The 10,742-nt window shown below is 36.4% G+C and overlaps 1 protein-coding gene across 21 annotated transcripts in view; it reads left to right on the top strand.

Annotated features, from left to right (window-relative positions):
- The first annotated feature begins 3,232 nt into the window (after positions 1 to 3,232).
- Positions 3,233 to 10,742, top strand: part of vib (phosphatidylinositol transfer protein vib) — a 55,920-nt gene continuing 48,410 nt past the window's right edge. For 2 of the 21 annotated variants that reach the window (XM_073987932.1, XM_073987845.1), the window contains exons 1-2: positions 3,258 to 3,387; positions 3,888 to 4,334. In XM_073987932.1, coding sequence (XP_073844033.1) covers positions 4,318 to 4,334 — 17 coding nt within the window. In that variant the 5' untranslated portion in view covers positions 3,258 to 3,387; positions 3,888 to 4,317. Of the gene's footprint in view, positions 3,692 to 3,887; positions 4,335 to 10,742 lie in introns of all 21 variants that reach the window. The other 19 variants (XM_073987976.1, XM_073987882.1, XM_073987951.1 and 16 more) reach the window with 16 other exon arrangements.

Raw genomic sequence — 10,742 nt, 5'->3', positions numbered from 1 at the left:
TTTCATTTGACGTTTGAGCTATGGAATTGACCGTTGAAATCGAGTGGATTTCGTAAATGTAAACTTAGCAGAACGGTGTGCATTTTTCATAACCCTGCGTTTACAATAGACAGGACAGTTGACTTCATGTATTGATTGTCAAAATCCCACAGCTTACCTGTGTGACGTATGCTTCCCGACAACTGCTAAAACTGTTGTAAAATTATGAATGAAAATCATCGATTTCCTTTTGTTTTCCGTTCACATATTTTGTTTTTGTTCATGTTCTTTTGTTTTCAACACATTTCAATAATCATCTCAAACATTTTCACAAAATATTTAAAAATTTGTTAACCCTGCTGTCTGTGAAAAACTGATGGACAGCTAGGAGACAGCCGACAAATCCCAGCAACCACGGCACACAGCTAGGATGCACTCCATTTTCGATCCAAATCACAGCCTTTGATGTAGTGTTTTGGATTGAATTTAAATACAGTCTAAAGTGCAGTACACATTGTCAGTTTTGAATGTAGATATTTCGCAATTATCGATAACTGTCAAACCGTCCAGCAACCACAAAACATTTGGTGGTTGCATGATGTATGACAAAAATGAACGGCCACACTAGCAAGCAACAACAAAGATGTCATTCAAAACTGGCAATGTGTACTCAGCTTAAAGCATAGTACACACGGTCCAACAAAACTGACAGTCATCGAGGTCTATTTCGTTAATATCAAAGTCTACCTGAATAATTACTTTCCTAATCACTAAATTATACCTTAAATGTTCTATTTCAATCATTTTTAGCTAACAAAAAGTTTTTATTTGCCAGAAAATTGCCGTAAAAGTGCGTTGACTGTCAGTTTTGTTGGACCGTGTGTACTATGCTTAAAGATGTTATAAAATGCAAACCATTGTAAATATCCCAAAATAAATAAAGTGCATTGCTTATTCGTGTAAAACAAGAATATTAACATTATTACATTAACACAAATTATAAAAACTCTCCATTAAATTTGATCGTAACTAAGTTTACTTCCTCTACTCTGCTTTTTATGACATCGAAATTGATATTGCTTCATCATCCAAATGGTTTTTCCTTTTTCCTCCTACTTCAGTTCAGATTTCCAAAAAACCCCAACTCCACTTCAAAAATGCGTCTCGTGAATTATCGCAATGTTCATAACTTTAGTTTGTATTTCTTTATTTTTTATAAAACAAAATTCTTAGAATGTTAACACTTTTGTGTTCAAAAAAAAGGCTGCGACTGTAGGGATCAAAAAATTGGATTGCTTGGCTAGGGATCTTTAAGCGAGTGCTTCCAAAATGTATCGAGCTCAGTGCATTTTCATAACTCCGTGTGGACTGCATCGAAAGATGTATTGAAATCATAACTCTGCATTGCACTACTTCCAAACTTCTTTGCTGGGATGTATGTGTTAGTAAATCAGAGTTGTATTTGAAGACAAATTGTCTGGTGTAAACGCCCAATAACTCTGTTGGACTACATCGAAAGATGTTGTGAAATCATAACTCCAATTGCACAACTTCCAAAATTTTTTGCTGGGTTTAGTTGACATTTGAAACCCAGTTGTTTTATTAAATCTGGTTAATGCTACATTTATATTTACGAAATCCACTCGATTTTAACTGTCAAATCCATTGCTTAAATGTCAAATGAAATCCAATTGATTTCAGATGAGTTTTCATTTGACGTATACGCAAAGGAATTGACAGTTGAAATCGAGTGGATTTCGTAAATGTAAACAAAGCATAAGTATATCATAGAAATCGAGTGGATTTGATAAATCTAAACGTTCTATTACGCCATACGCTAATATTAAGTCTGTCTGGTTACTTTCCCAGCAAGAATTGTCCAGCAAGAACTTTCTCAGAGAGTAAGGGATTTTTATTCTCTTTTGCTAGAAAATTGTAAAAAGTAAACAGACACCTTCCCAGCAAAAACCAGCAAGCAATCAGCTGACTTGCCAAAACAGAACAATTTGTCCGCCAACAAAGGAAGCAAACACGTTGTATTTTATTAAAAATAAAAAAGAAAATGAAACAAAAAAGTATTTTTCCACTTTACAAATTTGTTCTCCATAAAACAATACAATTAGACTATGCTATTTCCACAATAAAATTGTTTTTAATGTTCACAAACATAAATCAACAAAAAACTAAAAACATCTGATTGATTGTTTTCAGGAAGAAGAAGAGCTTGCAAGTGCTTGCTAGAAGAAATTTGTCCAGCAAGAATTTGCACACTCTCAGTGAAAGAACAATCAAAATGTTTCTCTCGAATCGCTCTCTTTTGCTGGTTTTTTGTGTTAACAGACGACTTCCAGCAACAATTGGTACAAGTTGTTACAAATTTTAGGGTAACCAGACACAGCTATTAAGTTTGGTTAAATTTCAACTGAAGTTCCTCAATCCCATACCTATATACGGACATATACCCAGGACATGGTACAATAATACAGGTAGCATTATCATGCCAGCTGATGGTAACATAATTGCTCTGTTCCAGAACCTGCAAGAAGCTACTATTTTTTACTACGATAAAAATTTTTCCTTTATGTTATCGGAAAAAATAGTAAAAATTAGTAGATTCTTGCAGTACTGGAACAGACCAAATGTGTCAACTGCATTGAATTGATGTCAAATTTTGACACCTTATGTTACCAACAATTGCCGATGCGGCTACCTGTGTATTTGTACCATGACCCAGGGCGTGTGTAGTGAAAAAAGTAGAACACATTTATTCTTATCAGAGGTGGCAAAAAATCTATGGTACTATCGATAATATCGATCATTATTTAAAAATTCAATATCGATAGATAGTTTTGCCTATCGATATTATCGGAATAAAAAACTGAAATCCATTGAAATAAATAGAAATTAGGCTGATTTTCGGTTGTGTGTGTGTAAGAAAGTACGTCCGTAGTCACACGTACACAAGTATTTGGGTAATACGGACGCTCAGAGAGCGTTGTTTTGGTAGGTTGGTGAAATATTTGTGTACGTCCCGTCGTTATTTAGGTTTAGCAGTCAACCGAAAAAAACTGGTGATTTCATATTTAGTCTGTTCCTTTACTTTTGAAAATGGTAAAACCGGCAAAAGTAGCCCCCATATGAATTGTATGGTGTGTGAAGTAAAGGAACGCTTTTCGAGTAAAAAGTAGTAAAACTTTAAGATTCTTGCACGTAAAGGAACAGACCAATTGACAACACTGTTGCTACTCATGACACTGATTACTTGAGTATCCAAATACCAAATACTTTTCGTAAAATGTTTTTTGTTGTAGCAGTAGATGTCAAAATCATTGGATTTGTCGAGCGGTTAGAATACATACGTCGTCTTATATTTTTGCAAATCGATGAAGAAGGTGTAATAAGAAAAAAGTAATAAAATCAATAGAAAAAAGCACTAAATGAATTAAAATAAAGAATATTTACTTACATACCTTTGTAAAGTGCACAAAACAACAATTTATTCGTGAAAAGGAGACATAGTGCGGTGGAAATAAAGAAAATTGCAATTGAAAAAAGAAGAAAAAACGAAATAACGAAATACGTCATCATCTCTTCAAGAGAAAGAAGAAAAAAATATATTGGGAATTACATCCTTTTGTTGAATTGGAGGAGCAGCAAGAAAAGCATGGATATAAAATATTCCAATTAGATATTATTTCAATCCAACTTGGAGGTTGTTATAGAAATTGAACAAAAAATATTTGAAGTTTAAGCTTTGACCCTCCTCCTTTTTGGATCTGCATAATTTTTTTTTTTCATTTTTTTGTGTGACTCCAAAAATTTACTTTCATTTGCCAGCTCATTCGCAGAGTTACTTGACGACCTTTTGCTCTCTTTGAATAAATACAATTTCCCCCTTTTTCTTATAGTTCGTTCTCCTTTTCCTTTTGCTCTCTCCCAAATAAATCCAATAACAACACAAAAACCAACCAGAATACGCAATCAAACAACCAACAACAAGAACACAGAAAGTGAATGCTGCTGCTAAATGGTTGATTGCTGTTTGCGCCGCTGTTTCGAGTGTCGAATTAATGTAGCAAAACCAACAACAAAAACTCTAAATAGTGCAAATTAATCAATTTCTAATAATTCCAACAAAATAACAGTGAAATTTTGTATTTTTTAAAGCAAGAAATAAAAATCCCCCCTTATTTCTGAAAGGAGAAAAGTGTGTTCACAAAAAATCCACAACAGCAGCAACCAACCAACACTGAAATAGGAGGCAGAAGAAGAAGCACATCCCCAAGACCAACAACAAATACGACTCCAAAAAGTACAAAAAGAAAGAGTTAAATCAAAATGTTGATTAAAGAATTGTAAGTATATAATTTTTGTTAATGAACAACAATTAAGTTTATAAAATATTAGAAAATAACAATTTTATGCGGCTGTTGTCACACGTCTAAGAAGAAAAGAGAGATTTAGCGATTTTCTTGTTTTTGGGTTATGTATGGAATGTCCTTTTGCTTGCATAATATTGTCCTGTCGCTATACAATGTAAAAAAAGAAATGTATATATATTTTTTATTTTTTACTTCCTCTCTGGGTTTTCATTGTTGTTTCGTGTGTTCCTTTAATTGCTCTCTTTGAAAATTAACGCTAAATTATAGTGTCGGTCTTTTTGCAATAAATCTAATCTAATAAATCTTTTTAATGAAAATGGATTGGAAATTTTATGAAAAGGTACGCTTTGCCTTAATGTATAAAATAAGGGACTTGAATAAATGGTGCTTAGTAAAACAAGTATCGTTAAGTGGCGCTCTCCGATCGGGCTGAAATTTTTACCAAGTCCTTGGGACTCCGTTCACAACGATAAATAGCTTTCCTGGGGGAAATCCAAACTTCCCGAGGTATGCTCCTATGCAATATCGTTACCATTTTAAAGCTCATGAGGAGTGTTGTTTGTTCTAACAGTGATTTTGTTTTATGTTTGTAAGTTCCTTTTCTGCTTAATCTGGCTCTATATCTATCTTGTTTTAGGTATGTGGCTGTTTCGATGGGATGTAACCACAGATCTACTGGAGTTAGTTGAGTAGGAGGTTTGACAGGGCTGTTGAAAAGGTGCAGTGTGTCGTGCGGACCTGCACCGCTGGTTCGTGCAGGTTTGAATATTTTTACATCGCGTTGCAGTTATATTCCCGGACCAAAACTGACGCCGCATAGCGCAGGGCATGTGTTGGCCATCGGCTGCATCGTCCGGATCTTAACTGTGCTAAAATCACTAGTGTTTGCTTTGGCAGCTGGCGTTCTTCTGCTGCGATGGATAGGGGGTAGTCTCCGAGTACGGAGACATTCAGAATGACATTCTCGAGGATTGAATATTCTTCCACTACGTAGTGCAGAATGCGCCAGTATGCATTGTTTTGTAAGAGGTCGACAAGGTTTCCTTTTCTGTACATCCTGTTCTTCCTCCTGATCTTGCCGCGAATAGGTGTGGCGGATAACGTTACACGCAATACCTTGGAGTAGTTAGTGGTCGAAATCAGGACACCGTTGACTTATATGTTTGGGGGATCCCCATTGCATTGAACGGTGAGATAGTAGAATTGCGGCTGCGAGGGTTCTATATGGCGTATACACATTTCTTCGGCTATAAATTGCCGGCTTAATAACACGGGCACCTCTTCATATCTGCCACTATCATCCTTCTTTTCCGGATTAAGGTGTGATTTAACCGTTGCCCACAATTAACGTAATCCTGTTCCAATGTTGCATTGCGTCATCTGGTCTAGTCACCTTTTCCGCTTATGTTCGCCTACTAGCCTGTTGACTTCAAAAGTAAGCTTCCTAACACTGGGTCTTCAGAGTTCGTCCGATGAGTTTCATCACGCTCATTTTCTAGTCCCGTCGCTCTGCTGGGAAATTTGGTCTAATTTCGGGTATTTGAAAAGCAGGTATTAAGCGAGTGGCTGCAGCTGCGGTGATGTCACGGAAAATTCTCTCAGCTACCTCTCTCTGAAGCATTATCGAGGAAGCGCTTGGAGTAATCAATTTGCTCGGTAAGCGGGGTACAGGGCCTAAGGCGGAATGCCACATGTCATGATGATTGAAGTTCCCTATCACAAGTCGGTTATTGCCTTCAAAAAAAAAAAAAAAAAAAAAAAAAAAAACTATTGTCGGGCGTATCACGCAGGGCACAACAATTCATCGTCTGTACACTAAGGTCAAGCTCTAGGAGGTACTTCTTGTACGACCATTTTGCAAAACATTGTAACCAACACAACGTTTCAAGCTACAGACCTGAAGCGTGGTGACCATGATGAGTCGGAAGACTCATAAAAACTCTAATTTTGCAGACTTTGTTGCTGAACAACAACATGTGTTATTAGATGTTTCTTTTGTTGTTGGTGGAGAGACTGTGCCGGAGTCCCGTATTCCGACCATGAATCCGATAACGAAACTGCAGACATGCTAGAAGATGTTCTGGCATAGCAAGCAGAAACATAACTCATATCGCAATTGTTCTGGAATCGGCTAAGAACAGAGCAACCTCGGTAGTGCACCAATTCACTACACCCTTAATGTCAGTAATTTCAAAGCGTAGTTATCTACGAGTTCATAGACATCTCCCGTGTAAGCAAAAATTATAATTTCAATTCATAGGTAACGTTAGCGGCTCAAAAACGGTCGTGTTACTTACACCAAGGATTTTGCCTGGTTGATCGTTGTCAATGTGTTAAAAGTTGTAAAAAAGTTACTATATGTGGCAATGCTTTTCCGAAATCATGAATGAAAATCACCAATGTTACCACATGTTTTCAAAAATTAAACGCTTCGGTAAATGACACGCGTAACGCGTAGGTAAAGGTAAATAATTGAAATTACGGGCATAAATCTCACCGATGTTGACATTTGGAACAAATTCACGATTCTGGGTTCTTCTCCGGTATGGAACAATAGATCTCGGGCATGTATTTCGGGATATATTGCCGCCCACGGGGAAAAAAGTATAAGAACTCAAACACATAATTGTTGAAGTGGTGGCCCTTGGCCGAGATTCCTCCAAGTCAATCCGGTGCATGGAATGAGTGAAAACAATCTATTTGCTTTCTCTGGCCACTGTACTCTATTTCTCTCAGTGTGCAAATATCTCATTAACAGTGAGAAATTTCACTAATCACTGCACACCATTCGATGAGAACGAAATGAGATGGTCACCACCATCTAACATGTGTTTCCTTCTTCAAATTTCCGTGACATTGACAGTAATGCCAATTTGAGTTTTTGTGTATTTCTTTCTGCACAACTATGCTTTAAGTAATAACAATTGGCGTTATTTTATTGTTTATTTTTCGCTGTCTTTTACAACGACCGACCTTCCAGAGCGCGGGTGTGTGGCTGTGGTGTGTATGATATAATAATTGTGGGTGGTGTGATTTGTGTTTTTTTATCCTTTCTTTTGTCGCAAGTTTTGTAATGTCTATTGGTTTTTGCAAAACGATAAACTATACATTTTGTTTTGTTGTTTTTTTTTATTGTTTAGATAAGGTTAAGATAGGTATTTTTAATCGCTTTTCGGGGAAGGTAATAAATATCTCTTATTGTTATTAGTTAACAATTATTAATCACCTGTTAAGTTGTTTATATAGATCTGCTGATTAATTGCAGAAGTTCTAAGAATTGCTATTGTAATTTGTATACCTACTTTCAGACATTAAGCAAACGCAGGTGTATACATTTCGATGCGATCAAAAATGTGCCTAAAGGTGTAAAAACCTCCCTTCAACTCGTCTACAAAGACTCCCTTTAGCTCGTCTATGAAGATAACCTTCAGTCAGTCCATAATGGGTGTTATTCTGAACATAAATTCCCCGTAAGTTTTCTCACTTTCTCCTTTAAGTTAAAAAGACGGAAATACAAAAACTTACGGGGAATTTTCGTTCTGAATAACCACCAACAACTCCCTCCACCTCATTCATAAAGAGTTTATCTAGCTTTTGGTCCTTCGAGACTGGTTCAAAACCAGGTTTACAATTGGATTATGCGTTTTTTTTGTGATTAAAAGCGGTACTAAGAATCGGATTATTTTAACAGATTTCTTCGAAGCAAAAAAAAAAAAAGATATCTTATATCAATATTTACTCAATACTATTTCTGAATTATTTGCTTATTTCCGTCAATAGATAACAACTATAGCCTGCTCAGGTTAACAATAAAAAATATTTAAAAACGATTAATGCCACAATTATGGAGCGAATTTCTTATCTCTATCTAAGGATGAGATATGTAAATGTAAATACCTACACAACAGTTTTCGCATTTCAACCATTTCGTATTGAGACAATCTCGATTTCATTACCAACACGTGTCCAACTAATTGCCCAGACATACAGACATGATGTGACGTAATGTTTGTATTTACTAATCGGGTAGGCATACCCTACCCACCATTCGGTGGTTTTTAAAGGTCAAACGATTGGTTTTAAATATTACCAATAAATATTTTTAGGTCTTGGAGGAATGTCGAAAAGTTCATAGACATACAGTGAGCGTCAAAATAAACTTTACACCTCCCAACAATCTTTTAATTGCATTATTACACCGACATATGCATATTATAGATAAAATATATAAATGTAACTTTTTAAGTGTTTAGTGGTGAATTAAAATCCAGAAAATATTAGTCCCTTCCCAAGGTTTCATTAGAGAATAAATGAATATTACCAAAATAATCCAAAATTTGACGCGTCAAAATAAAGTTTACACTTTTACCAAACGTAAGAAATTTGTTACAGTCGGACCTCGATTATCCGTGATGGTCGGGACCGGAGGCATTACGGATAATCGATTTTCCCGGATAATGGAGGCAATGTTTTTATGCAGCTTTTGAACGAACATATTTTTGAGTAAAAATTGCATAGTATTGAGCAATAATAATAAACTATGGAATTTTCATTATATTTAACAAATAATCCACCAAATTTTAGAAGGATACATCATAATCATTATCAGATTCATCGGAATTGACTTCCTTTTCTATCTTTTCTATCCCGGATAATGGAGGTTCCCGGTTAATCGAGGTTCAACTGTATTTCTTTTACAAAATAAAGGTATATTTTCAACATATTGGATCCTGCAAACATTAAACCAACGAGGTTTTTGGTGATATTTTCCCGTCAATATGAGAGGAAGACATTGTTCTCATATCCCCGAACACATAAAAACCACAGTGCGGGCTTGTGCCGCCTATTGGACGGTTGCACCATCCTGAACGTAGTTGAGCTAAAACTAATCGTGGCGTCATCTGCGAGTGCATCCGTGTGAATGCTATTTAAACCTGCTTGATAGGCTTTTAGATCTTGGGGTTCTCTCTTTTAACGCTGGACTTCTCTAGAAGATCATGATCATGAAGATCCCTCCTGACATGCCTGGGTCCTATCCACCATATGGTGATTAGGATGGCCTCACGGTAACAACCGAGTAAGTACTGCAACGAAAGCATGCTATTGTGTTGCTGTACTGCAAGAATCTTTGCCTCCTCTTGTAGATAGTCCACTAAAAACATGCAATTCTCAGGTCGGCATTCTGACAGGTTTGAATATTTTTTCATCGCGTTGCATTTATATTCGCGAACCAAATTGCCGCCTCATAGCTCACCATGAACAAACCTATCTCATTATATGTGATCAACAAGGTTTCTTTACCTGTACCCCAAGTGCTGCCGGATAGGCATTTGAGAACGTTGTTCCTACGTCTCAACTTGTCGCAGATAGCTGTGGCATGCACTGACGCTTGAACATACTGTCGAATGTGACCTCCAGAATTTTGGAGTTGTTTGTGGTTGGACTTCTGCTACCATTGACCATGACATTAAATTCTGTTCTGTCGTCCATGTAGTGAGCCGAGCTGACGTAGTTTTAGTAGCGGATATTCGCATATTCCTCGCGTGGAAAAGGTGTTAATATCAGTTACGATCTTAATGGCTTCTGGTGGAGGCGGAATACATGAGAAGTAGAACTTCTTGTTCCTGAATTCTACGCAATATTGGCTTCCACATATAATTGATTGATGACGTGACGTGGATCGAAAATGGAGTGCATCCTAGACGTTTGCTGTGGAAGCAAAATGGACTGTATCCACGCTGCACTATGCCCTTGTAAAAATCATGACTTCTTTCACATACAACTCCAAATTAATTAAGAGATAAGAATATTTTATGAAACAGAAAATAGCACATTTGGAGACTAATATTCCTTAGGAAAACTTGGGGTACAGATTTCGAAAATTTTCAGAAGTGCTTATTACGACCTTTTGGAGACATTTCGAGTACTCTGATGTAAAACTGTGGCATATTTTTCTAAGTGATGGGGAAATAATGCTACAGTGTTACCATGGAAACCAAAAAACTTAGAGAAGTCCGAACTGGCTTTAAATAGTTAAAATTAGAGAAAATTAGTATCAGTATAAACTGGCAATATCTTACATATGGATTTCTAAGCGATTTTTGTAATTTTTGGTCATATATTGGTTTGTTTAAGGGAATGTCCTTATCCCTTAATCCAATTTCAGTTAAATAAATCACTTTTAGGCCCCTGTTATTGGCCTAGGTGGTTTCATTTACAGTCAATATGGCCTGGTACTCTTTTAGTAGATATGGCAACCATCCTGATCGAGTTCTGCTGTAGGTAATATTTATTGTGATTGATGACAGCCCATCCTGGTGAACTAAAAGATTCATAAAACGTCGTAGTTTTCAGATATTTCCCGTGACATTTTCATACCCT

Source organism: Musca autumnalis, unplaced genomic scaffold (assembly GCF_047663935.1).
Source record: "Musca autumnalis isolate F117 unplaced genomic scaffold, ASM4766393v1 scaffold_1, whole genome shotgun sequence".
In the NCBI taxonomy this organism is placed as follows: domain Eukaryota; kingdom Metazoa; phylum Arthropoda; class Insecta; order Diptera; family Muscidae; genus Musca; species Musca autumnalis.
The sequence above is the reverse complement of the archived record's forward strand: the minus strand, read 5'-3'. Positions and strand labels throughout refer to the sequence as shown.